This window comes from Haliaeetus albicilla, chromosome 12 (genome assembly GCF_947461875.1).
Source record: "Haliaeetus albicilla chromosome 12, bHalAlb1.1, whole genome shotgun sequence".
Lineage (NCBI taxonomy): Eukaryota > Metazoa > Chordata > Aves > Accipitriformes > Accipitridae > Haliaeetus > Haliaeetus albicilla.
This window is the reverse complement of record NC_091494.1, coordinates 35,231,050-35,258,440: the sequence shown is the minus strand read 5'-3', so window position 1 is coordinate 35,258,440 and position 27,391 is coordinate 35,231,050. Positions and strand designations below refer to the sequence as shown.

Sequence of the window (27,391 nt, the reverse complement as noted above, 5' to 3'; positions counted from 1 at the left end):
AACTAAAGATGTTCTGACAAAAAAAATGCATGAATGAAATGCACCCGCTTAGGAGTTGTTAACACGCTCCAGTATGTCAGTTCTTATATACATTTATCTATCTCTTCATCTGCTCAGTCTGTATGTTCATTTAACTCTGTCCACAAAGGGAGCTTCAGGCAATGGAGGCTTTGCAGAATGGTCAGACTACATCAGAAGGTGGCATAGAGGGTCAGTCTGCAGTTGCTGCCAGCCATGCTATGATAGAGAAAATACTCAGTGAGGAGCCAAGGTGGCAAGGTGAGTGTCACTTAGGGTCTGTGGGGCTGGGAAAGTCTGGTGTTTGTGGAGTGCCTGCTCCTGTCAAAAGCTGTTGTATAGTAAATATAGATCATGATCTATCTCACACTAACTCGTTGCTTCTTTTGCAGATACAACATATGTGTTGGGAAATTACAAGACAGAACAATGTAAGAAACCCCCCCGTCTCTGTCGCCAGGGTTATGCCTGTCCCTACTACCACAATAGCAAAGACAGAAGAAGAAGCCCAAGAAAACACAAATACAGGTACCGTAGTCCTGGATATTTTATTTCCCAGCTGAGTGGTGAGACGTAGTAGAAATGTGTAACAAAGGATCTAGGATTTTGTCCACTAGATAGCTTTTTAGTGTGTCTCCAAGGCCTGTACTGACAGATGTGATGGACTGTTATTTCTGCCTAGGAGAAGGGTAACAAATTAAACAAGGAGTTTTCCTGTATATAGGAACTCTGATAAATGACTGTTGCTAAATCATGTTACAACTCTGATTTTTATAGCAAACAGAACCTGTGTCTGGCTTGCCCTTACCATATAAACTCCTGCTTTAGAAAGCAGTGCAGGAAAAAGAAAACAAAAGAAAGTTTTAATCCCCGTCTAGAAACAAACTCACACAACAGTGTTTTCATGGTAAAGGATTCAGAATCATCAAGCTGCTTGTTGTGTGTGCCTGGTGATGGGAATCGTGAGGCACGGTGTGACCAGTACTGTAGCTGGACATGCATTCCTAACCAACTGCTAAAGACTGTGCTTTTGAGGCACCAGGGTGTTCTCATCACTCAGCTGTCACTGGATTTTTCAGCATGCAGTGTCTCCCTGAACACGTTTCATCCAAGTTATAGGCCCTCATTTCCTCCAACACAACAGAGCTTTTGTTGTGGTCTCAGTGGGGCTTTTCCTTAGTTCCTTTTTGAAAAACATAAGAGCAGACCAGAAAGCCAGGAGAGAAAATACCATGGATGTTCTTGCTTCCCTTCCCCACCCCCAACATTCACAGAAATTTTTGAATTGGCACCGAAGTCCCATATTTAAACAAATAAAAATCAAAGGAACATTAATCCCAACACTTTCAGGAGAAACAGAAACACTAGGCCAGTATTCAGGCAGCAGCTATGTGCTTTCTGCCCCTGCCTGGGCCCTTTGGGAAGGGAAGAGGTGAAACCTTCTCCCCTCCGGATCTCCACTCAGTTCTGTGTTGCTTTCCCCACCCCCAGCTGATGTGGCTGCCTTTCATGCAGGCGGCCGCTGCTGCTGCTGCTGTCTGCTTCCCTCTGCTGTTGTTTGAGGGAATGGTTAAGAGCATGAAGAGCAAGGGAAGTAGGTCACGACAAAAATTCAGAACTGGGAAAAAGAACTGTTCCTGGCTGGGAGAAAGAAAATGGACTTGCCTTTTCCCCAGTAACCTGACTCAGCCCCTTTTCCACATGGCCATACTATAACCCTGGTAACATACCACTGTAAGGGTATTATGTGTTTTAGGATTAGCCAATTAACTTATTAACTTTCTATGAATGTACAGTTCCAAAAGAGAAACCAGACCCAGCATTTCTGACACTAATCACATCAGCTGCTAATATTGTTAAGTTATGTTGGTTCGGGTTGTATTCAGGTTCAGATGGAGAGTTAAGCCATGTTTCTTTCATTGGGAAATTGGAAGGGGAAGAAGATGCAATAGCAGCAGGGTGGGGGCTGGGGAAGCAGCAGCCAGCCAAACAGATTGTACAGCTGAGGGTGGGCAGCCAAACCTGCCTCCTGATGGAGGAAGCAAAGCTCAAAGCACGTTTGTGAGTCTGATGCATTCTCCTGCCACCTTATTTACACAGATCTTCGCCATGTCCCAGTGTGAAACATGGAGATGAGTGGGGAGATCCCAGTAAGTGTGAAAATGGAGACTCATGCCAATACTGCCACACTCGCACAGAACAGCAGTTCCATCCAGAGGTACAGTAACCTGCTCACTCCATTTGGTAGCTGACTAGAAAAGCAAAAGCATTCCAGTCCTGTGAAGTAAATTAGTGTGCCAGCTGGGAGAGTATGTGGGCTGCTTGCAGTGTGGTCCTAGGCTATAGAGAAACTGCATGTTGGAAGTAAGCTGAAAATCAGCTGCTTTACAGGGGTCCCTTTTCATTAGGTAGACTGTATGGGAGGAGGTAAGAAAAGTAGGGGAAAACCCAAGTGTAAGAGCAGTCTCATGTATGGGAGTCTTTTTGAAAGCATGATGTGGGTTTGCTGGTAAGCATACAGCATCTGTTTCCTTGAGGAAAAATTCTTGGTTAATGATGAACGCACTAAACCATAGATACTCGTGAACTGGTGCTAAAAAACACCAAGCTTTTAGTTGTGAGCATGCCCAGAGCATTCCAATATCCTTACAGAAATTGTAATTAAGACCTTGTCCTAGTCTGCTTCATGTTACAGTGTTGAAAAGCTTTGTTGAGCCTGTATCGGCAAAGTAACCATTGTCACCGCCTGTCAAACTGGGGGGAAGGGGAATAATCCATTTCCTACAATCATTGTCAATGGTTTGTTATTTTCCTTGCAAACATGTGGCTGTAACTTTCTGTGCGGTCATCTGTCAACTGTTTCCTACCTTTTACTATTTGTAATATCCATGGAGCTTCCAGTGAGACTGAGAGACTTTATGGCAAATGATGACCTTTGGGTGAGCTGATGTGTGATGGGTTGATCTTTGGGTGAGCTCTAGCTGTGATGGGCATAGTCTGGTGTTTCCATAACTATAGCAGGTTTTCTTTACTTGGAAGCAAAGCACTGAAATGGTCACCCTGAACTCTGCTGGCCTTTGCGCCTCTTATCTGTGTTCCTGTCTTGCTGTCGAGTCTCTCCGTAGTACTTTTGTACCTGGGCTGCCGGTCACTGTTTTTTTTCCTATTCATGTCTGGTTTTTTTGTTTTTTGTTTTTTTTTTTTTTCTCCCATCCTTAGATCTACAAATCCACCAAATGCAATGATATGCAGCAGTCTGGCAGCTGTCCCCGAGGACCCTTCTGTGCCTTTGCACATGTAGAACGTACGTGGGCTGCTTCTCTCGTCTTTCATCGATATTTGAGCTATGGAGAGCTTCTGGCCAAAATAGATAGTCTAAAATATAGGGCTGCTAAACTAGAGCTTCTGTGAAGGATTTTCAAAACCAAAGTATTAATTTTGATAATTCCTGTAAAACTGTGCTAGTGTGGGAGGTGTTGGCAGAGCTGAAGGCAGTAGGTAGTCTGTAGGACTCAGCCCTTAGCTCTCAACTGCACTGTCTCTTGAAGTATCTCCCTCTGTTCCCTCTTGCTTGCTCAGTGTAGGAGGATGGAAACAGAGAAAGCTGCTTCTCTGTACATGGATGAACTGTACCTAGCTAAATTGTGAAGTTTTGTATTTTAAAAAGCTGAGGATAAAATTGCTAATTTTAGATAATATATTGATCAGTTTTAAAAATTAAATACTATTTTACTATTTAAGAAGTTTTACTTAGAGTTTGATTCTTTAAGTTAGGTTGGAGAAGAAAAATATGCAGCTTTTTTGTCTGCTTTTCCTCAGATTGTCTTTTTCTCAATAGCTCCCTGATTTATGGGGCATTATTTCAATCCTCACTTTCATCAGATGTAAACTAATGATGCTGTTTTGGTTGTGGGAGTTCTATATTCAGGTGGGTACTAACATTCATAGATAAATGGTTAGCTCCTGGTCCCATGGCTCCTACTCAGTTTCTGTACTCCAGTCTCACTGTTGAATTTGCAGCAATTAGAGCAGGTTACTCAGAATTCAATGGATTGGCTCTGATACTGGTCACTACATGACCTTGAGCAAATCTCTTTGATATTTGATTATCCTTTGTAAATAGTAGAATTAGTAACTGCTGCCTTTGTCAAGGAATGGTGAGAGTAAATTCTCTACAGGTTATGCAGTTCCTTTTATAGGAAGCCTTGTCAACAAGCAGTAGTTATAGCTAGAGCTGTGGGCTATAATGGCCCAAAACACAGTGATGCAACTACACAGTATGATCCAACAAGCTGAAGAGAGAATGAAATCTTGATAAAGAAACAGTGTTTAGCAAACTCCCTTGTGTATAACATAATATTTTTGTTTAGGAGATGCCTTATTCCTAACAAGGTTACTGCACTTGATACTATACTGCTTTAAAGCCAGAGTAACATTCTGTGGCACTTGGGTCATTCCAACGGGATTACTTCTTGTGCTGTCTTACGGAATTGTAGCTTTTAGTCCTTTCTTAGCAAGGTGAACACTGAGGGCCTAATTAAATTAAAATAACAGGAGACCATTTATCGTATCTGCTCTTAGCTTGAGTTTTGCTGATTATTAGCAAGAAATGTGTTGAAACCAATACTTTAAAGATATTGTGATACACGCATAGTGTCAGTTATATGGTTTTTGTAAAGATGCTGAGTTGTGTTAGATGTAAATACTACAAGTCTACAGCATCTCCACTTTACCTTTCAAGCCAATGACACTTTCTTTTTGTGTATGCCTTTCTATGTACGTTACTTTTTTTTATAATGGTTTGTACTGAGCACAGATGGAAACTTATCTCCCTCAGCTGATTATAATGCACCCATCAACTTTGTGCCTAGCAATGAAGGAAGCTCTGCTTAGTTCAAGACAGCTGAATGAATAACACGCAATTCATGCAGGGAAGATAATTTTGGAGCAGTGTTAATGGACTAAAGAGCAGCACAGTGTACAAGTGATGACAGTAACAATGTAAGGAATATTAGATAAGTAGTAGCCGTTTGCCAGATAAGGTTTCTTCTTGCTTCTATACTTACAAGTAGGGGCTTGTGGAATATTTCTTGTCAAGAATATCTAGGTGTTCTTGTTCCTAAATGTCTTGTGGTCTGTTGCAATTGTACGGCTTTGAGTAACATTCTATGTGCTTTTATTTCTTCCAGAGCCTGCGCTCAGTGAAGACTTACAGCAATCCTCGGCTGTGTCTAGCCCGACACAGACAGGCCCTGTGATGTATATGCCATCGGCAGCTGGTGATTCTGTTCCAGTCAGCCCTTCCAGTCCACATGCCCCAGACCTTAGCAATGTATGTAGCACTGTGGAGAAGCCTTGTCTATATTTTATAAATTTGGGTTTCTCTTTGTCACTGTACTTCTTTCTCCCAAGAAGAGAAATCTTAATTATCCAAAAGCCCAAAGGATATAACATTTTTTTTTTTACATCTCAGCTCCACATTTTTCAGAGGGGATCTATTTGCTTGGAACATACTAAAGACACTGAATTGTATTGTCCTCTCATCTAGAAAATTTCTAAGCCTTCCCTTCTGTGCAGAGTTTGTTGATGTACTTTCAGGAAAGTGGAATATATCCGCACATGAAGTCCAACTCCTTCCTGTCTGGAGGTACATATTGGGCTTAGTTTCCAAGTACTCTCATTAAAGGCTGTGAGCCAATAACGTCTAAAGTACATAACTACAATCGAGTTTGTTTACATATGTAATCTCAGAGGCTTAGCCTGTGCATATTGTGTGTTGCATTGTAGGATATCCTTGATTCCCTCCCTCTCCTACTTCTGGAGATAGTTAAACTCTGGAATATGTTTGAGAAATGCCCCAAATTGTTGGTAGTACTTTATTTTTAGTTGAACATACAAGAAGGGAGATCTTTAAATGCTGAAGAGATACACGCAGACATATAAGACGACCATGGAATGCTAGACCACTTCACTTTTGCTGAGATTTTTTTTTTGTCCATTAAGTCTGTCTTGTTTGCACTACTGTTGATAAGGTGTGCAACCTTTTCAAGTGGTTGGTCGAGGTTTCAAGAAGGTAAAATGACATGAGTTTAACTCATTTGAAACTGGTCAGAATGAGGTGAACTCATTTAGGACCTCTATTTGATCTTATTCCCCCTCTTTGAAAAGAGAAGCTGATAGTTTTATTTTATTAGTGCCAAAGCCAACCTAACAGTTCATAGTTCTCCTGAATTTGATTGCAGCTAGAATTCCAAACAGATCTTGAGAAGTCTGGACATAATATTTTCTCTCACTAACACTGTGGAAAGCAGTAAAAAACAAACCCCTTTCATCTTATGAATGTATCATCTAAATTCTCTGGAAACTGCAGTGAAATTGAAGGTATCTTCCACTTAATAGACCATTTAGGTCTTTTCTATCTCAAGCTCTTAGTCTTTTAAACAGTCTTTCCTAATCCTTGGATGTATGCCAAACAGCAACACATGTCTTTCTGTGACTTCATCACTCCACAGGGCATCTGCATGTAGCTTGCAAACAAATATGGCTTTGCTGGTGATCATTTTACATGATGAATTAATCAGAGAAAAAGGTCCCTCTAGCAGCCAGCCTCACATGGCCTGTTCTGTTTTGTATTTGTACTGTAGGTGTGGAATAAATCAGGAACTCTGCCAACTAGCCCCACCTCCACCACAGTGAGTAGTATCTTTGCGACTGTAGGGAAACATGGACAGCAGAATGTCGTATAAAAATAAAATCAAAACATTGTAGGATGTTCCTTCTTTCTAATGCCAGCCCAGACTGTGCCACATTTGAACCTGTGGTAGCAGTAGCTGTCTAAATGATGTCTGAAGCACAGTCATGCTTGCCAGTGCTGGCAAATAATTTCTTGTCCCAGAGAAATGGGGTATCTGCATTGATCCAGGTAGGCGCTTTCTCTGAAACTCATCTTAATCTCCTTTGCTGCTGTCTGTGGCTTCATCTACAGTGCAAAACTAGCCTTGTTGCATGTGATTGTGATCCCTGGTATTAGTCTAAAGAATGGAACTGTTGGAAATCCTTGGGTTTTTTAATGCAGCTGTTGATACTTGGCTTGTGCCTGCATTAAAACTTTCAGATTTCCAACTGGAAAGCAAAAGATATAGTATTACACGTAGCTCAGATATGGTTGGTTGTTCTGACTGCCATAGCACCTTTCTGGGCTTCACACTACTACTCAGAGTGCAGACAGGATCCACTGTGGCCTAAGGAAAGTGAAGAGAGTTTTGGTCAGGTTTGGAAACTTGATCAGTCACATCTGAGGCCTCAAAAAGAATAAACATCACTAGAGCTGCAGTTTGTTTTTTAGAAGACTGCACTCCAGTACGAAGTAATGACAATAAAACCATAATTGTGGGACTATAAATCCAGTATCTACTGGAGCTTTTTCCTGGTTTTTAATTACTGTTTATTGGAAGCTTGTATGCTTGTGTTGACTGTCAGACTGGGATGCCTCTCTCCTCTTCGAGTTATTACTACTGGCTAGCTGTACTTTCCTGACACTTGTTCCTTCCATTAGATTCTTTGTAGGAACAGCAGTCTCGGAAGCCCATCTAATATATGTGGGTCTCCTCCTGGTGCCATTGGAAAGCCACACGGCTTGGAGACCATTGGTTTTCCTCCAGACTCAGTAACAGCAGCCGGCAGCTACAAGAAAGCACCGGGGTTTGAGCGAGAAGATCAGGTGGGGGCCGAGTATTTGAAGAGTTTCAAATGCCAGGTTAGTAGGGAATATTGGCTGGAAGAGTTGGGGGGATGAGGAAGAATGAGAAATTGCCTAGTCTAGCTTGAATGTATTTTTATTTTTCAAGGAACAGAAGTGAGAAAGCACTATTCTCATTAGCAGTTCTCAGATCTCTGCTGTTGCTTTCAGCCTCCCTTCCAGTCTCTTCCATCTTACATCTGTTCTTGTCTGCCTAGCTGCCATCACACGCTCAGTTTGTAGAAGTCGAGCTGCTGCTTGTTTTCCTAATCCCTCACAACTTCTGTCCTGTGTTGACCCTGACTAGCTTCCCACATATCACTTTTGCTCTTTCTTTTTCCTTATTTAGGTCCTTGCCAGAAGTTGCTGTTTCTCTTGCTGTATTGTCTCATGGAAACTCATCCTTCCTTCTCTGTTCTCACTCCGAACTCTTACCTTGATCTCCGTGACTTGGTTTGTCCTCTGTTTTCACCATTCATTTCTCCGGTGTATTAAAAATGTCATGTTAGTTCTCTCTTGCTTCTCTGGCTTTATCATTCTGATCCTTGACTCTCTCCCGTGGCTTCTGTATTAAATTTGAATTCCTCATTCTCATTTGAAGAACCCTCTGCAATCTTACCCAACCCACATCTCTAATGACATTCCCTCTTATCCCTTTTGGATATCCCAGTCTTGCCTTGCTGCTTCCTCAGTCTTCTTCTTCTTGGTGTCATGCCTTATTCAGACTGCTCCCTAAGCCTAGAACAGTCTCTTCCATCTCTTCTGCCACACATGAGCTTTTCCACAGTCAACTTCTTGCTGTGAATTTCCTTTCTTGATGTTGCAATTAATAGGTTCTCTGCACCATGCCTTTCAAGTCAGCTGAGTCCAACCCAGAGCCTGGGTCTCAGTTTTTATTCCTCACTGGGTTTGTAAATGTAATAGAACAACATCTCAATTTAGGGGAAGAAATAGCTACTTTTATGAAGAGGTGCCTGCAAAAATATTTCCTGCAAATTCTTTAAAAAAAAAAAAAAAAAAAAAAAAGAAAGAAAGAAATAAAAAAAGGAATAAAAATACTTGGTCTAGGTTGCTTGAAAACAGAGATGACAAGAAGTGCTGCTTTCAACCTGGCTACATTTTAACTCTTGTCTGTAATATTGAAGAAGCTAGCCTTAATAAGCTTATACTGCTTCATTAGTATTGCACTGCTGTGAGAAAACAGTGGAAATATCCCGTCCAGACAAGATCTTGCATAAAGTAGTTGGACTTAGAAGCAGACTCTGTGGGTTGTATTTATTTTTACAACTTTGGGAAAATATGACCAAACTTTGCAGTAGGACAAGTCTTGAACACTGTTTAGTCTAATTAAAATGATTTAGTGACAAATACAGATTAAGCTATATGCATGTGCTCTTTCTTATAAATGCTTCCATTGTCTTGCTTAATGTGGATGCGGCTTAGGAAATTGCAAATTGATGCAACGCGTCTTTGGGGGTAGAGAGCAGACCATGCTGTGATCCTGGCACTTCTTGCGGGCACAGCAGCTTGTAGCAGTTGTTTAGAAACAAAAGAAAAAACATGTGCTCGTTCTCTGTTGCCTCTGCTGCAAAGGAGGAGTGAACCCAAAGCTGAAGGACTGAGAGAACCCCTGTTTCCTGCCAGCAGAGGCAGGTTGCCAGGGAGGCCCTGCTTTGGAGAAAATGGGCAGCAAGCCTAAGCCAGGGGAAAGGGGATGGAGGATGAATAGGACTCTTAAAAGGAGGGCCAGATGATGAGCATTTGTGTCTGAAGTCCAGGCTGTGCTACAAAGATACTGTATTCAGGTAGCTTCTTACTTATGTGGCTTTAATTAAGCAAAAACCTGTGTTAAATGACTGGAATAAATAGCTATTAAGATATAGACGGAAGTAATCACAGTTGCCTTACGCTAGGCTTCTACAGACAAAATTAGGTGTCTCATAAGTGTCCTGATTTAATTTTCTTTTAATCTATAATTACATACTCTTAAAAATCCTCTGTAATTCCCTTTGGCTGCAGTGGGCACCAGAGATTCTCATATACCCTGTAAATTAGACTAATAATTAGGCATTTACCTTTGTTCAGTCATATTTGAAGACTTAAGAGACACTCTGGCTCAGCTCTGCAATAGGCTTGTCATTTTTCCTCTGTAGAACTAGTACAAATAGTTTCTATCTTATTAGAATGAAAAATGCACCTTCTGTGTTAATAGGTTCCACATAGTTTGTGGTAAGGCTGAGCCAGCAGTTAAAGCTAAAAATACTTTTCCTGAGTCCCGAAAGATTTAGCAAGCTGGAAAAATGCTGGCTGCACTGGAAGGACTTGAGTGTCACGACCAGGAGGTGTTCCTAAGTCCTGACACACAGTACAGTGGGTTTGTTCCATGCTGGTCAGAAAACATTCAGTTTCACTTGTAAATTATGTCCCCTGTTTTCTTCCCTGACTGCAACAGAGTGAGCTGGAGAATTTCAGCCTGCCCTTTGAATTTCTGTCTTGATGTATGCCCTTTTTAACATTATTCAGAGCTAAAGGAGACTGGCTTAGAGGTGACAGTCAGTTTGCTCCAGTTTTCACTGGTGTTATATGAATTCAAGGCAGTGGGAATTGGGACTAGCTTAGAAATTTGTTCACTTTTTCTCCTCCTTAAAGAAAAAAAACCTTCCAGTAAGACTTAACTGCACCAGAACCAGCTAGCTACATTGGCAGGAAGCCTCTCGGGGGGGCGGGGGGGGCATGGTTGTGTATGTCCCTTCACTTTAGCTGCTGATGTCTGTTGATAGCACATCTTGTGTTCAGATGAGTGTCAAACAGGGTAGGGATGTGTTGGATAATGTAGCAGGCGTGTTATCAGACACACACAGATGCACTAACGTAATGCCTCTACTGCACACAAAGGAAAACAAGCCTGATTGGTTCAGTGGTAGTTTTGCTGTATGTAAATGCACTGTATGTTGTTCAGGGAAGTGTGAGAGAATGGTACCTACCACAGAAGGATCTTTGCATCCATATCTCAGCTGCCTGTTTGCCAGGCTTTGACCTTCCCATCTGGCCATAGGCGTACGGCTGAGCAGAGAAAATGATTTAATTAAGTAAAACCAAGTGATGAATTCTTCTGCTGCTCTTTCGCCTGTCTGATTATGTCATCCCTCTCCAGCAATCATTTATCTTTTTCATAAGACTGTTTAAGCCAAAAAGTCAAGACGTATCACTTCAAGTCAGTGTGGCATCTCATGCGCTGCTGTTGTAAATCATGCCTGAATCTCCCCTGTAGAGATGGTGACTGCCTGCATTTGCGATAAAAAAAAAACGATTGAGCAGATTTTGTGCCTGGAATATGTCTCTGATTCGGACTGGGGAGTTGGAGAGTGAGTAAACAAGCAGCCCTGACTCTCAGCACTTTTTTGCTGCCTCTCTGTGCCCGGAGGGTGTGATTGATCTCCCTGTGCCTTATGCATGTAGCAGCATGGGAGGAGCAGAGCAAGGCCTGCAGAACAGACCGTTACATGCTGACACGCTCATGAGGCCACTTCCTTCCCTGCTCTGGTTATTGTAGCTCAGAATTGACTGATGTTGTGAGGCAAGAGGGTTGATTTCCGTTAAGGATATAGTGCTGGAAGGTCCTTAAGCTAAATTTTTAGACTGGATAGTGGAATTCTAAATGTATGTTGGCATTCATGCAGTTTTGTAATTCAGGCAGCCTTGACCTCACTTATGTTTTATAGCTTTGAGTTCTCTATGTTAATGGATGGGGGAAGGATTTTTTAAAAAATCAGTTTTGATGATGTTGCTTTTAAAATTGGTTAGTTATCACCAAGTTTTACTTTGCAATCCTAGCTGGGAGTTGGAAGAGTTTGAGGGAAAACACAATCTACGTACTTTATTTTCCCAAAGCTGAAAAATGTTTACATAATTTAAGAATATAGTGTGCCTCCCACCATTTCTGGCCCTATTTTAGATACTAGTAGGACTGATGAGTTATTTATAGCAAGGCAAAATAATTAATTTTTGGCCTTCATTCTTAAGATGTCCTTTGTGCCAGCAGAGGACTTACAGCAGCATTGAAGGCAAGTGTAATTGTGATGAGTCTTTGCATAACTCTAGAGGTGATGTCTTGGTATATAGAAAGCAAATTACTTACTGTTTTCAGTTTGCTATGCTTTCCCACTTTCCCAATTCTCTAGTGCTCAGAGCAGGCTGTAAGGGAGGAGGGGAGTGTGTTTCCCATGGCCTCTGCAAAGCCAGCAGTCAGCCATTTTTAATTTTGCTGCTAATCCCTCTGTTTATCTTTTGTTCTGTTTCTTTACTGCAGCAAGCAAAAATGAAGTCCCACTCACTGGAACACAGGAGCCAGGAGCAACCTTTGTTACAGCCCAAACAGGTACAGTACTGCTAGCAGGCCTCTGAACCGAGCTCAGTGCTTGCACCACCACAGACAAGGACATGAGAAATCTCTGCAGATCCAGACAACTCTGCAGGGAGTAAATGACAGTCCAGACACCATTAGGGATGCTCAGCTTGAGGGATTACTTTATGAAGATGGGATGATTTGCTGGAGGTGTTATTTGTGAATGGCTAGACCTGTGTGAATTCAGGATAGATTCATAGGCTTGGACTGTGCTGGAGAGAGTCTCCAAATTACAGAAAATTGAGCCGGAATGGATCTCTGGAGTCATCTAAGTTCAAGGATTCGGCAAAGAGAATTTAATATCGGGTTCTAAGTCGTGTGCTGAACTAAGTCTGAGTGAGTGATTGTGTGACCCATCCCTGTGATTGCATGCAACCTGTGGGTCACAGGAGTTAATTCTGGGGCAGCCTGAAGGATGTTTGTAATGCTGGGGGGGGGGCGGGGGACAGGGAGACAGAACAGAGAACAGTCGGCAGAAATTAAAGAAAAGCTGTTAATCTCTCCCCCACCCCCCAGCCCAGTAGTAGCACCAGCCATCTGTCAGGTTGGAAGCAGGCAGGAACAGGTTTGCTACTGATCTTTGGCTCATTCCTGCATGTTTCTGAAGGGATTCTTCTATAAAGATGTCTTATTTCCTACCTCTTTCCCTTTTAAAATTCTTGTTTCAGGACATACTGGGTATTCTCCCAGTGGGAAGCCCGCTGACATCCAGCATCTCCTCTAGTATCACCTCCAGTCTGGCTGCAACGCCACCAAGCCCGGCCGGCACCAGCAGCATACCAGGCATGAATGCCAATGCCCTTCCTTTCTATCCAACCAGTGACACCGTTGAGTCTGTCATAGGTAACTTTGCCTTTTTTACTTATTCTAGTAGGGCTTCCTCAGACGTGGATCACCAGGTATGAGAATTGGAATAGCATGGGTGTTCCAGCAAACTCCAGTTTTTCGTCTCTGTCAGTGTTGGCAGATTCCTGAGGCTGTAAGCTTTTTCTGTGACTGTGACACATCTGATGTTTTCTGCAGGTCATTATGGATGAAATTCACCCACGGGACCAACAGAAGGCCTCTGAGCCGCTTACTCAGAATGTCAGATGGTGTAACGGGCCTTAGTTTTAGGTTTGTCAAAGTGACAAAGAGGTCTTGGAGTAGGCAGGAAATCACAGGGGCATTTTCCACAGTTACAACCCCTTATATTCTAAATGACAATTTTATAGTGAGGGCTGCCACCAGGTAGATTGTAAGGACTTGCTGTTCATATAGTGTAGGACAGAGGCTGTAAGAAAAAGGAGAATGGGAGAGTCCAGAGAGTGGAATCACTCCTCTTAGATAGGTACAGGTTTTTGGTCACCTGTTTTTCTTTTTTTTTTTTCTTTTTTTTTTTTTTTTTAATCTAACGTTTTTGAGGTGATCTCACTAATTTGTTAAAAATAATAATAGAAATGAGTGGGCATGTGTGGGATGGAATTATATTGATCATGATTAGGGATGAGGCATGTTCAAATAGATATAACATTTGCAGGCATTCATAAGCTTTCTTTATTTTACCCTATCTTTGAACCTCAGAGATGTTTTTCAAGTGTTCCCTTCTACTGGTATTTCTTTGAGTGGCTCTTCACCAAAGTATGGATAAAGCACAAACCAGACACAGACATGTTATAAGCCAGTGTTACTGCGTATTATGGACAGACTTGAAGGCACAGTTTGGGGAAGACTTATGGGAACTGCTGTTATTTCATCAAATTTTTGTTTTCCTATAACATTTGGGAATACTTTGAGACAAAAAGAAATCAGATCAGGCAAAAGAACCTGAACTGAAAAGCTGCCCATGACACTTCTGCCAAACCATTTAAGAACAGTGTTGCACAGGGCGGAGAGTAGGGCCGTGCAGACTGACAAATAGAGAGCGAAGGCTCCTCTGCATGTAGGCTCTTTGGGCCATCCTATCTCTTGAAGTTGTTGGTCCTTTATAACATAATTGGTACCTCTGTGTCTGGCAGAGTCTGCCTTGGATGACCTGGACCTGAATGAATTCGGAGTGGCTGCCCTGGAGAAGACATTTGACAGCAGCACAGTGCCCCACACGAGTGGCATCATGATAGGTACATGAAAGCAACAGAGCTTTCTTTATCTTCTGCCAAGCAGTGTTGCCCAGTCACCTCAGTGGAGCCAGCCCAACAAAGTTCTAAATCCAGTTCCAAAATAACATTGGTTAAAACGGCAATTATAACAAACTCTGGCAACTGCTGAGCATCTTTGAAGTGAAAGCTTGCCCTTATTAACTAGCAGAGCTGAGTTCTTGCCATTGGGCCCAGGTGTCTTGGGGATGTTTCTTGAGACTGAATGGGACTTGCTTGATTTTTTTTTTTTATTTTTTTTTTTAAGTGTGCAAGTAGACTCTAGAAGGCAACTGATACCTTTAAAAACAGGCCAAAGTATAACTATTTGCATCTTAAGCAGAAGACTCTCCCTAGCAGTAACAGGAAACTCACTGACCTGGTAATGCTATCCATCTGTCACAGAGTGTCATCATGGTCTGCTGATTTGATTCTTGTAATGTCTGTCTTATCTTAATATGTGGAGGTAGGCTAAGGCCTCTTCTACCTGTCTCTGAGTGTTAAGGGGAAAATGAAGTGTCTCGGAACTTTTTAGAAGTGGTTGTAGTTTCTGGCTGTGTAAGACAGGTTTTTGAATGGGAGCAAACTTTGGTTGTCTGAAGGTTTCCAAGGGAACTACACTACCTGGAGCTGTATTGAGGTAGTAAGGCACCTGTGGAAGGAACCCTAAAGAATATCACTTCCACTTCCATGCCAAAGATGAGAGCCTGGTTGGAGAGTTTACTGTGCATGTCTGCTGATAGCCCTGCTTCTGCCGTTACCCATCTGCAGTGGCTTAGAGATCCTCCACACTGCTTTTCCCTCTGTTCACGTCAGGTCTGGGTGTTACCTGGTGATCTTCTAAGGAGGGAGATCAGGAGAGAGTGGGGAGCAGGGATGAGCTCTCCCTCAACGTGTGTGTGACAGGCAGAATGAGCTCTTATGTAATGGAAGTGTGATGTCTTTGGAGGCTGGGCTTTTGTTTATTTGGGGTTTTTTATTACTGATAGATCCAGGCACTCAAGTATGTCTGAAGTGACTAAAGCTAGTCACTGATTTTTAGTGGTTAAGATAATGACCTGACGCAGCATGATAGTCTTCTCGCTACAGGTTGTTTGGAAGTATCAAAGGCAGAGGCACATGTTTTAGAAGTGAATTTTTCATTACAAAGTATTTAACCAGATACCAAATTCATCTTCTGTAGACTGATAGGGACTGAACTCTGCTCAGAAAACCTTTTGTTGCTTTGGCCGATGAAAGAGTATTCCATTGAACTCTGGAGGGTCTTAACCTATGTGGTTCATGGGATGGCAGCTTCAGTGCTCCTTATAAAGGCTGAGAGGGGAGTGAAACATGATGAGAAGCAGAGGGAATCCCAAGGGGCTTAGGGAGGAGAAAGGGAACCTAACACCTTCTGCTCTGAACTCCTGCACTGTGCCCATACTTCACAGTCATACATAGCCATCCTCTCTGTGTGTTCTTTGTCCAGGTGGGAGTTTGCTGCAAAGTTCTGCTCCTGTAAATATCCCTGGGTCCCTTGGAAGCTCTGCCTCCTTTCACTCTGCCTCTCCTTCTCCACCGGTCAGCCTCTCATCGCATTTCCTTCATCAGCCCCAGGGACACTTAAGCCAATCAGAAAACACGTTCCTGGGGACGTCAGCTTCTCATGGATCATTAGGTAAATGCACAGTGTGTGTGTCCCATGTACATGCCTGTCTGTGCCATGTAAGTATTTTCTTTTAAGTTAGCTTTAATTTTAATGTATTATTTCACTGCTGCCGTTTGTATCTCTTCTTCCCATGAGAACAGCAAGAGTACTAGAAGCTGCTTTGCCAAAAATTGGCTAATAACTTGTGTACAAGGGAGCAATTCCCTCTGCTTCCCATGTATCTAAGCACAGGAAAAGGGACAGATAGGTTAAGTGACTTGCTCTGATGATGCCTTTCAGTGTAAAGAGCTCTGCCTTTTCCTGCCACCAATACTGTGCGGAGACTTCACTTTACATAGAACTCAAGAGTTGGGTCCTCGGCTTTGCTTAGTTATGGTGGGGATTGCTGTTTGCCCTTGGGACTGCTTGTAGGTCAGATTGGCTTCTGGGAGGTCTAGAGCAGGCTAGGGTCATTGTACTTATCACTCCTATTTGGCATTCTGCATGCAGTTTTGCAGTATGGACTTTGCAAAAAGTTAGTGTTCCAGCTTTGTCCCCTTTGCTCCTTTCCTCACCCTGCCTTGAGGATCTGTTTCCTGTATGAGGGACTGTGAAAGGAAGAGAAATTGCTTTGGAGCTTCAGCTGTATCAGGCAGAACTGGGAACTGAGGGGCCAAATCTGTTTTTTTATCAAGATGCAAGGTTACCTTGAGAAATAAAACTGTTTGGGCTCAAGGCTACAGTGACACTCACTCTGCTCATTTCTGTTAGTAACAGTAAATATTAGTTCTCTCTATTGATACTAGGCATAAATGCTTCTTCAAATTTGAGATATGCTTTAATCTTGAATATTCAGCTTAACCTAATAAAATTATTACATGCTTTTGTAACCTATTCTGCATGCACTCACCTGTGTAAATGCATCCCTTGTTTGCATAGGCCAAAACCATGCTTCCATGCCTTGCGATTGCTATTTGTTTGGCTTTAACAGCTTTTACAATTACTCTAATAAGAGACATCAGAGGGCATCTCTGCTATTAATTAGTGTTGAGGCTGGCTGTTCATCCCAGTTTCAATAAGAAAAGGAAAACTTGCTGATAAAGCCTGCTTTTAATTTCTGAAGAAACAAGTCAGGCAGTTACATTTGTCTTGACTATGTAGTTATACAAATAAAAAACTGAAGAAATGCAGGAAATTCACAAATACATTTAAATACTTGATTTTTAAGAAAAAAGTCAGATATTTTCCTTTAATACAACAAAACCATTTTTGCTGAGGTTTTGGTAAGGTATTTAAATAGTAATCTAGCAATTGGGAATCTGGAATCTATCTATTCCATGGGACTTGCTGAATGCACATAAGTTAGTGTGTAGTGTGTGTAGTTATTACTTATTTGTATTGCAATTGAGTTAAAAATACCTAGTTCTGGGCTAGTTCCCACTGTGCTAGATGCAAAATGTGCAGAGAAGGCATTCCTGACCAAAAGGGCTTGCTTCTTCAAATGTGAAATGAGAACAGCAGGTGGAAAGAGGGAGTAAAAAGAAATGACGAGATAAGCTTGGTCAGCATTATGGCAGAATTTGTGGCTTGCCAGGATCCTGCTTAGTGCTAGATTCCCTTTCAAGGAAACTGGAGCTTTAAAAACAAAATGTAAGTTTAGGTTCAGAGGAGCTGAAATAGATCGATGGTAAGTGGCCTGAGCCAGTGAAGAGCCCTTGTTGCTCTGCTAAATGACTTGTAAATGCACCTAAGCCCTTAGTGAAGACAAGTTACTATTTCTCAGCTGTATTTTTTTGCAGCTGTTTGTGTCTTCGCTGGCACTAAATGGGAAGTAAGTGGTGTTGGGTTAGCCCTCAGTCAGAGGCCATTGGCCCCAGCGCTTGCTTGCAGAACACAGTCAGTTTGGCTGCTGTAAGTTGAATTATCAAATGTAACTGGATTTAGGAATGTCCACACCCAGTGTTGAGCACCACTAAATGAAAATGACTGCTACATCAAACTGGTGCATGTCTGTGTGCCAAAGAGTCCACTTCACTCAATAGCTCTGTCTCGATATGAGCTTTTCCTACTAGTCCTCCCCTGAGTGCAAAGTGTGGATGCTTATTTGAAGTAAAAATATTTTTGTTATTAAAAAAGTACAAACCTTGGAGTCTGTGAAAAATAGCCAGGTTTGTTTACAACTGGTTTGCTACTGCTTTGTCTCCTAAGCCTTGAATTTCTTCCTGAAAGGAGAAATTATTTGAACAAGCTAAAATAGGGAAGTGGTTAGTTAGTCTTCTCTGGTGCCAATCACTAGTTTTATGCTAGATCACTGCAGGGGATGAAGCTGCTGTATATACTATCACCTCCACTTGTTTATAAACAGGGTTTTCTAGTTAGTGCTGTTTCTTGCATATGCAAACAGTAATGACACTGGTGCATTTTAGTCTCACTGTTTGGGAAGTGAGACTGCTTTTCTAAGCACTAAGCTGAGGAGACAAAACCAGAAGTTTTTCTTGGGGTATAGTGTGAGGGGAAGCACCACCTGGGTTGGCTGTGTGAACCAATCTGTTCACCAGTGCTGATGGCTGTGCTGCACAGGAAAGTGGGAAGGTAGTAAGCAGTTCAGAGGTTGTCATTTGAGAAGGGGGATTCAAGCTGATAGTCAGCTCTGCTCTAAAAGCTGGTAGTCAGCTCTGCTCTAAAATCAATGCTTCTAAAACCAGCCTGGTTCAAAAGTTGCCTCCACTCAGTTTCTTGGGTCCTCCCTGTATCATTAAAGATGAGGCCTAATGGTGTGAGACTTCCCTATAAAGTCCCTCTTTGATGGACTCCTGGGTCCTGGGGATGAAAGTAGTTCTTAAGGTGATCTTTTTTTTCCTATGTACATATTTCTGAATCCTGGATTTCACAGGGGTAGGGAGGAAGTGGGGAAGTTGCCAGCACCTGTGACATAACCCTCTCTATTTCCCTGTGAAACAGGTTTAAATGGGATGAACAGCAGCATATGGGAACACTTTGCTTCGGGGAGTTTTTCGCCCAGTACCTCACCTGCATTTCTGTCAGGTCCAGGTGCTGCGGAGCTGGCACGGCTACGACAAGAACTGGATGAAGCCAACGGCACAATAAAGCAGTGGGAAGAGTCTTGGAAACAAGCCAAACAGGTACTTGAGCAACTCCTGGGAAGAGGGATTAGGGAGTGTAAAGGAGGAGGGTGTCAGCCTTTAAAGAGAAGCTTTTCATACACTGAGGTGATGGGAAGAGCTGTAGGTTTTACAAACAGATTCTCCTAAGCATTCTTATTCTTTCTTCTGCCTTGGAAGGAGAGACTGAATCACTGTGCCTGATGTGTTCAGACGCTGGACGCGCAAGGCCAGGTGTCATAACAGATGCACTGAAGTGCTTGACAGTCTCTTAGACCTGCCAGTTGACTTAGGTCCATGACAATTTGCTAGTATGCAAATTTCATACCCTTAACGGTGTGACCCAAATATCTAGAACCACGGCCCAACCAGATGGGGTATCTGGAATGGAAATGCTTTGAAGCAAAGCTCCAGGGAAGTTTCAGAATTTGGAAACAGAGCAGATTGGACAGAACACACTCCTGGTGAGGAGTATATGGAAATAGATTTTTTTTTTTTTTTTTTTTTTGCCTGGGATCCTCTCTTGGAGGCTGACTGAGTTTTCAGGCTGCTTCTTTTACCCTCTTTGTTGGAACTCGCAGGCTTGTGATGCTTGGAAAAAGGAGGCAGAGGAAGCAAATGATCGCGCCAACACAGCTAACATGGAATGTGAACTGGCCCGGGAGCAGAGGGAAGCATTGGAGCTGCAAGTGAAGAAGCTGCAGGAGGAGCTGGAGAGGATCCACACAGGCCAGGACCCTCAGTTTCTGCGCTCCTTCTCTGACCTGGAAACACTCTCTCTCTCTTCGCTTTACACCCTTCAGAAACAGCTGCGGGCAAACCTGGAGAAAGTTGATAAGGTGAGTGCCAGGGATTTGCAGGGCAGGGCTTTGCTCCTCTGCTCCTACAGATCACAGCTTTTTTCGCTTTTCTTTAATACAGCCAGAAATCAGAAGCCTATCAAAGCAATTCCATGTGGATGTAGCCAAAGTGAGTTTTAGCCAGCTCACAGGAAAATACCTACATCTTCTTTGTGCGTAAAGTACAGAGTTTAAGTCAATCAAAGCTGCTCTCTTGATCCCAAAGGTCCTGAAAGACATCATGCTGTGCTGCTTTGCTTTTGCTTCAGAAGATGAATGGGCAGACAGCTGCAAGTCCTTCCCCTGCTGCCTCCTTGCTGTTCCCAAAACTGCATAGCACAGGACGGCAGCCCCTTTGCTTCATGACTTTGATGCTTATGTTTTGCCCTGTCCCCCTCTCTTGCAGGCGGTATTTCAGATGCAGTCAGTGAAATGCCTTAAGTGTCAGGAGGAGAACCGGGTGGTGTTACCGTGCCAACACGCAGTGCTGTGTGAAACGTGCGCCGAGGAGGGCGAGTGCCCCATCTGCCATCCCAACAGGCCTCACTCTCTCCAGTCGTGACCTTCCAAGGACACTTGTTCTAATCATATCGTATAGAACTTTTTAACTTTATACATACGTACATATATATGTATGTGTACATATATATATGTATGTGTATATATATGTATATGTGTGTATGTGCATGTTTGTGTATGTATATATATATGCACACACATGCATATACACACATAAAACAAAAACTAGTTGCAGAGCACTTTTTAATATTTTACATCCCGTATCTAAACTGCCCCTCACCTGTGCCCCACTAATTCTAACTCTTGAGGAACTTTGAGAGCTGTTTTTAATACAGATCAAAGGGCCATTTGCAAAGAGTCTGTGTTTCTCCTCTTTTCTATTTAGGTGATAACAAATTTTTGACTATTTCCAGAAGGATTTAGAGTGGGCAAGAGGGGCTTCCATGTGCTTTCCAGAGGAAGAGTTGAGATCATGGGGAGGATCGAGGTGGATTGAAATGACTTGTTCCTGTCTTCAGTCTCCCTCTATTTCACTGACCCAGCTTGGTTAAAGCCGTCCTCCCTGATGGAAGCTCTGCTGGGTGCCTGCCTGGTGGGCCTCACGTTGCCGATCTCTGAATGTGCAGGAACTTTGTCTGTCATTTAATCAGCAAAGTTCGCTTTTTAAATTTTTTTTACACTCTTTGTATATTTGTATGAAAAGAAGAAAAGAGGGAAAAAAAATGTATTGGACCTAGAGCAAGCCAAGCCCCGAAATTCAGTGACTAGATACAGCTAACACGTGCCAGGTCTGAGTAGCCTTAAAAGTACTGCCCTTTTATCAGCTAAAGCCCTTTGTGAAAGAAATATGGATGCAGAGGTTAGTTCTCTCCAGACACCCCTTTGTCTGGTGGCTGTCTAGAGACTTTTCACCATTTCAGATGAGATTAATTTTGTTTTAGCCACAGGGACCTGATTCATAGTCACCGCTGAAATGCATGAAACAATTCCAGGTAGTCTGAAGACACTTACTGAACAGTCGATGTTGCCTGTGTCAGCACCTCAAGAATTGTTTGTGGACTACTGGGTCCAGAAGCCCCCATGCTAGAGATCATGTATGCCTGTGGTGACAGGGAAAGTCCAGTGTGACAAAGAAATGCCACCAGCTTAGACCTGTCCAGTAGCTGAGCTTTCCTGTGACTTTCTTTAGCAGTGTGTCCATTGGATTTTTACATCAGGTGGATTGCAGTAACCTGCTGGGATCTCAAGTAAAAGGCCACTCAGTTGACTAAACATTTTTATTTTGCACAGGGATGCTGCCTGTGCTACCCCTCCCTGACCTGGAAAAGCACTGGAACCTCCAGCAGCCCACTGTTGTAGGAAAACTGAATTTTTACCGGAGCCTCTCAGAAAGCTTCATATTTAATGCAAAGACATAATTAGGTTTGCTTCCATAATTCCACCTTTCCTTTACATGGAAGGGGTTAATATGCATTCCCAGATGATCTCTTAAGTGCAGCTCTGTGTAGTTCTTTTTTTATGTTTTTCCCATTAACTTGTTTTTGGGTTTTTTGGTAAAAATGCTTTTTTTCTTTTTCCATGTGTATTTTATTGTAACTAGCATCAGTTTTTTTAAAATTTTTTTATGGAGAGACACTGTTGAGTGACTATTGTGGCTATGTTGTTTGGTTATAGCCTTTGAATGTGTGTGCCATGGGGCAGTGCATCTGCCTTGGTCTGATCTTAAGGAAAGACCTTTTATTAAAATACATGAACATTTCTTTTTTAGGAAAAAAAAAAAAAAAAGGGAAGACAAAAAAAAAGTGGGGGGAAGAGGACAAAGCCCAATGAAGACAAAAATTTACTAAAAAGTTTTTGTAACTAACTTAAATCATAGGAAATAAACTCTTGAATCAGGTCTTCAATATTTATAGGAACCAGAGCTGATCAGCCGGTTTTGCCTATTGGTTTGTAACACTTACTTTTTTTAGTATGGTGGTTTATCTGCTCTCCTGCCTCCCTGTGGGACTGTTCAGGATGATGCTGCCTTTGGCCAACCCTCTTTTTTCAGAACCGTCTGGCACCCGGCTGTTGACTGCATCTGATTACCACAGGGGCTCTTCACTTTGTCCCCTTTCTTCAGATGAAACTTGTCCACTGATGGCAGCTCTAGCTGTCTCAATGGGACTTCCAGTCGTGGTGTGATGCAGGGCTATTGGGTCTAGGGGGAAGAGATATTTGCCCCAAGTTTCCATGGGGGCACATTGCTTAGACAAGGGGGTACAAGGAAAATTGCAGGCCAGAGAAAGCATGTTTTTCCTTTTGAGTAAAGCAGTTTCTCTGTTTTAAAACTTATACTGAAGGACCAAAGAATTCAAAACTTCACCTGCTTGTGGCCCTTAAATTTTAACTTTCCCTTGCCACACTGTACTCATGGCAGAACAGCCTGAAGGAATTAGTACTAGCCCCTTCCCTTGCCCCCATCCCAGCGTTTCTCAGCATTCTCTTTGCACAAGCACATAGACTGTTTCTCACTTTCCTCTGGTTCTTTAAGAAACACTTCCTAAATTTAGGTTTCTATGAATTTGTTTGCTGCTTTAAAAAAAAAATTAAGAAATCTGAAATGTGAATTATTTTCTGAAGCATCAGATGGAAAAGAGAACTTAATCTTTGCATATTTTGTGAATATTTGGGGGGCCACTTATATGACAATTTCATAACAAGTGAGGTGAGAGCAGGTGGAAAGGGCAGCATTTCTGACCCACTCCCAGCAGTTGTTACTGCCTGCCCCAGGCAGGAAGGATGAACTGTAATCACAGCACTGCATTTAAGGCTGAAGAGTCTGTGGTCAGCTTCTGTATGGTGTAAAAAAAGTCTTGTTGAAATAAACCTGGTGCTAATAAGTACAGCCCCTGTAATGTACTGTCAAGCTTCCTTCTGAAGCAGGAACTCCCTTTTACAGGACATGCGGTAACACATCAGAACCAAGGGGGCTTTTTTGGCCGAGTCAAGCTTCAAAACAAATTTTTGGTCCACGAGGCTTCTTGATGAGCACCCCAGCTGGCTGTTGCTTAACAGCTGTGAACATGTCTGGGTCCTGCCTCTTCACACAGGCTCCTTATTAGACAATGACATTTTCCTCCCCGAATTTTTGGGAGCTTTGGAAGTGTTGACCTTGGTGACTAATTGTGAAGGTCAGACACTTCTGCATTGAGTTGCGGGAAGGGAGTGTTAATTGTGTTGTGAAACCACAGTATCTTAAAGCTCAACAAACTTTTACATTATTATAGAAAAACAATATAGAAGCAGATGGCTTAAGACAACACTATCCTGGGTAGATAGGTACCAAAAAGCAAGGCTAGAGCTGTAGATGATAGCCAGGAGCTAAAGAATTTTGGCATCGCTTTGGGCTAACAGGACCACTTTTAGATCATCTCTGGCCTTAGATGATGTAGCTGCATGCCAGCTGTGGCAAAGACACAGTGGCACAGGAGGGATGGGGGAAAGTCTCAGAGCTGGAGCACAACATTTTCCTTAAGCAGATTCTGCGCGCCCCCCCCCCCCCCCCCCCCCGAAGGGAGTCGCTGCAGCTGATCCGCTGCCAAAGGGTTTTATACTCTCTGTACATCTCTGAAGCTGAACCTGAGCCACTTGCAAGGCTTGTGCAGCTGAGACAATGAAGAGAATTCCTTACTCTGTGAGGAAGCCCCTAATGCTCAATGGACTCAGTAATTCATTGCTTCCACCAGCCTCCGCACCTCCTCTCTTTCTCCTTTTCCCCCATCTGAGAAGGAAGAATATTACCAGTGTTTTCCTCCAGAATTATAATAATCCTTGGAGTGATGGCCAACAGCAAAATAGATGTTACTGATGTAAAACCTAGTATTTTAAAGGTGAAGTATTCCTGCAATCTAGTGACTGCATCGGAGGGATTTCTGGGGCTTCCCCACTCCGTAGCTTCCAATGTTAAAACAAAATAAATACAGTATACATTTAAAAACAAATAATAATAATACACACTGCAGTATTTCTGGTGGCAATTCTTGACCAGTCTCTTCCCTGCTTTTCCCAGGAGGAAGGGCACTGGGCAGAAGCGCCCCTAGTCTGTGTAGAAGTTGGCAGAATGGTGATCGGTGGTGTGTAAAACGTGTTGTTGATTCCATGTATAGAACTGTGATTTCAGCTGTCGTTCTCTCGTACTCTGTAAATATGTGTTTTGGCTGTCGGAAACCTGGTTTAGACTCTTTTCTTGGCAGAGTGAATTTGCATGTGGGGCTGGAAAGAACTCAATCTGTGTCACAGTTTCCAAGGGCAGGATGGATTTTTTTTTTTAGAGGACAATAAATTTTTATTTTTTTGCTAAGAAAAAAAAAATATAATAAAGCAGTGTGTGCGTGTGTGTGTGCGCGCATGCATGCCCGGGGTGTATGTGCAGCTTGGGGAGGTGTGGAGAAGTCTGTGCGGAGTTTTGAGGAGCCCTCAAAACAACAGATCTGTGGCCAGTTTTGCCTTCTCCCTTTCACACGACCAAGAATAATTTCTTCCTGAGCTCCCTTCTGGATCAAGCCCCTTTTTTCAGGGTGGGTGTCCTTCACCTTTATGATCAAGGTGTAGTAATGGAAGAGGGGGAGAGTCGATGCGGTGCAGTTAGGTGGGACAGAAACTCCTTTGGAAATGGCAAAGCCACAGAGCAAAGACTGCTTTTATCACCCAGATAAAAGTTTATCTCCTGCAAGAGCCAGGCTGGGCCAAGGTAAGCTCTGCCTGCGCCTGTGTGCCTGTGCAACTGCAGGGGATATGAACATTTAAATCGTTACATACGTAGTTTAATGCATGGGCACCCAAAAGAACATGCCTTACATACGGCTCCAAGAATTACCTTTTATTTTTGGTCTAATTAATGCTTCAGAGATGCATCAATCTCTTACTATTAGTCCAATCACAACAATAATCCAAATCAATTTATATTACAGATTATTAGTAACACAATAAAATTGGTAGATGTAAGTGCCTGCCCCCTTCCCTCATGTGTTGCAGCAATCTGCCTGTGTCAAGGTTCTTCACCAGGATGATGATAATGGGGATTTCTTCCTCCTCAGTCTTGCATTTGCTAGGAGCTGGTTTTCTGTGCTTCAAGCCTTATTTTTTAACACTTGGGCTATTCTCCTGGTCCCTGGGGTTAGTTAACACTCTGCTTGTTTAAGGTTTATTAGTCCTTCTCTGTAAAGGATATGATTTCTTTTGGGGCGGGAAAAGACCCACACAACCGCCCAGAGCTGAGCAAAAATTAAGCTAAAACACCTTGGATAATAAAGAGCAAACAACCTCAAAACAGGTTAGCCTGTGCCACCTGCTCACTGGGACACGCTGTCTGTTCCAGCAAGGACACCTGGGTGATGGTCAGCCCAGAGCAAGTTAGAGCACAGCAATTTTTAAACATACGGCTAAAAATAAGCTAAAACCATGTTCAAACCTGCAGCCCCATATAGCTAAGCCTTGCAATAAAGCATGAGGCAGGTTGCTAGCAGGTGCCAACACCAAATTAGCTGCACAGTGCAGGCTTGGGGTTTCCTCTCTCCGGGAGCGGGAGCAGGAGCAGTGACTAGTCTGAAATGATGCCCTGGGACAGCGAGCATCTCCTCCCCAAGCAGGGACCCTTCTCTGGAATCTTGCTTCTCTGTAGAGCTACAAGGGGGGACTGAAAAGAGTAATTTAAGCCAGCAAATGGCTTCCTCGTGAGCGAGCAGCGCCTTAATCCCTCCTGCTGTGGGTTCGAGTGCGCCTGGCCATGTCACACAGATACCAAAGGAGCTTTCCCCCCCCCCACCACCCCCGCATCGAGGGCTTGACCTGAATTGACCCAGACGTTGCTCTGCCCACCAAGAAAGCATCTGGTGCTCAGGCAGCCCGGAGGGTGATGCTTTTAATTCCCTGAGATGCAGTGGCTCCCAGGGACGTGCTGCAGCTCAAACCCAGCCACCCCCTTGCAGGGCGTGGGCAGAAGGAGCTCCAGATTTATAATTAGTAATAAGTGCAGCTAAAACAAGCTGCAAAAACCCAACAGTTTGCAACCACGTGCCCTGCCGGGCATTTTTGCTGTTAGACCTGGGTCACCCCACATGCGATGCACCCTGCGAAGCTGCCCACCACTGTGGGTTGTAGCCAGAGGGACCCAGGTCCCTGGCACAAGCTGGGGGCAACGCTGGACCTCTGCCCACTGTGTCTGGGCTCTGGGCAGCCCAAAGTGCCGTGTGGTTTGGCTGACGGGTCTGCAATGCTGTTTATTGCTGCCCAGAATCCAGCAAGCTCCCAGGCTCCCTCAGTTCCAGTGGGCACCCTGAGGTCGATAGGATCTGTGGTAAAATAAAAAAACACACACAAGAGCTATGCACATTTTTAAAAAGGAAAAAAAAAAAAACAAAAAAAAAAAACCCAAAAAACAACAAAAAACCAACCACAAAACCTGACTGGCTGCACAGGGGTGTGCCAGGCCCGGAGGCGGCAGTGCCAGGCTGGGCAGGGATGGCTCCTGCTCCCATCCCCTCTCGCCCAGCGCCACGCAGCCCTGAGGACACACATGTCTGCCTGGGGCCCTTTTTTTTTATCACCAAATGACCACGCAATGCCTGTCCTAAAAGCCTTTTGCTGTGCCTGAGCCAGACCTGGGCCTTATGTTTGTCTTGTCAGGCTCTTTCACAGGCCAAAACCCATCTCCATCGGCAGGTTGACGGGCACCGGCCGTGCTGCGTGCTCAGCCCCACCTGCCTCCAGCACCGCTGGGCTGCGGCAGATTTCCCAGTTGTTTGATTTAGACCTCGGTGTAGGTGATATTTTGCAATGGCATATAACTCGAAAAGGATGCTACCCGATTCCCTGCAGAGGAAAACAGCCTGGCTAATTCAGCCCAGCCAAGCTCTCACCGAAGACTCCGCTGCCTTCAGGGACCAGCCAAGGCTGGGAGGGGAGGAAAAAGCAGCGGCCAGTGCCAGCCACTGCCGAGCTGGTGCTGCCAGTCCCTGGGTGAGGGACC

General features: G+C 43.4%; 1 protein-coding gene across 7 annotated transcripts in view; it reads left to right on the top strand.

Moving 5' to 3' along the window:
• Nucleotides 1–24,591, top strand: part of UNK (unk zinc finger) — a 45,720-nt gene extending 21,129 nt beyond the window's left edge. For 2 of the 7 annotated variants that reach the window (XM_069799042.1, XM_069799046.1), the window contains exons 4-17: nt 149–279; nt 411–546; nt 2,119–2,236; nt 3,238–3,322; nt 5,208–5,350; nt 6,663–6,710; nt 7,574–7,774; nt 12,066–12,134; nt 12,830–13,004; nt 14,159–14,260; nt 15,744–15,932; nt 18,864–19,045; nt 19,606–19,863; nt 20,270–24,591. In XM_069799042.1, coding sequence (XP_069655143.1) covers nt 149–279; nt 411–546; nt 2,119–2,236; nt 3,238–3,322; nt 5,208–5,350; nt 6,663–6,710; nt 7,574–7,774; nt 12,066–12,134; nt 12,830–13,004; nt 14,159–14,260; nt 15,744–15,932; nt 18,864–19,045; nt 19,606–19,863; nt 20,270–20,425 — 1,993 coding nt within the window. In that variant the 3' untranslated portion in view covers nt 20,426–24,591. The remainder of the gene's footprint in view (nt 1–148; nt 280–410; nt 547–2,118; nt 2,237–3,237; nt 3,323–5,207; nt 5,351–6,662; nt 6,711–7,573; nt 7,775–12,065; nt 12,135–12,829; nt 13,005–14,158; nt 14,261–15,743; nt 15,933–18,863; nt 19,046–19,605; nt 19,864–20,269) is intronic. The other 5 variants (XM_069799045.1, XM_069799043.1, XM_069799044.1 and 2 more) reach the window with 5 other exon arrangements.
• Nucleotides 24,592–27,391: the final 2,800 nt, after the last annotated feature.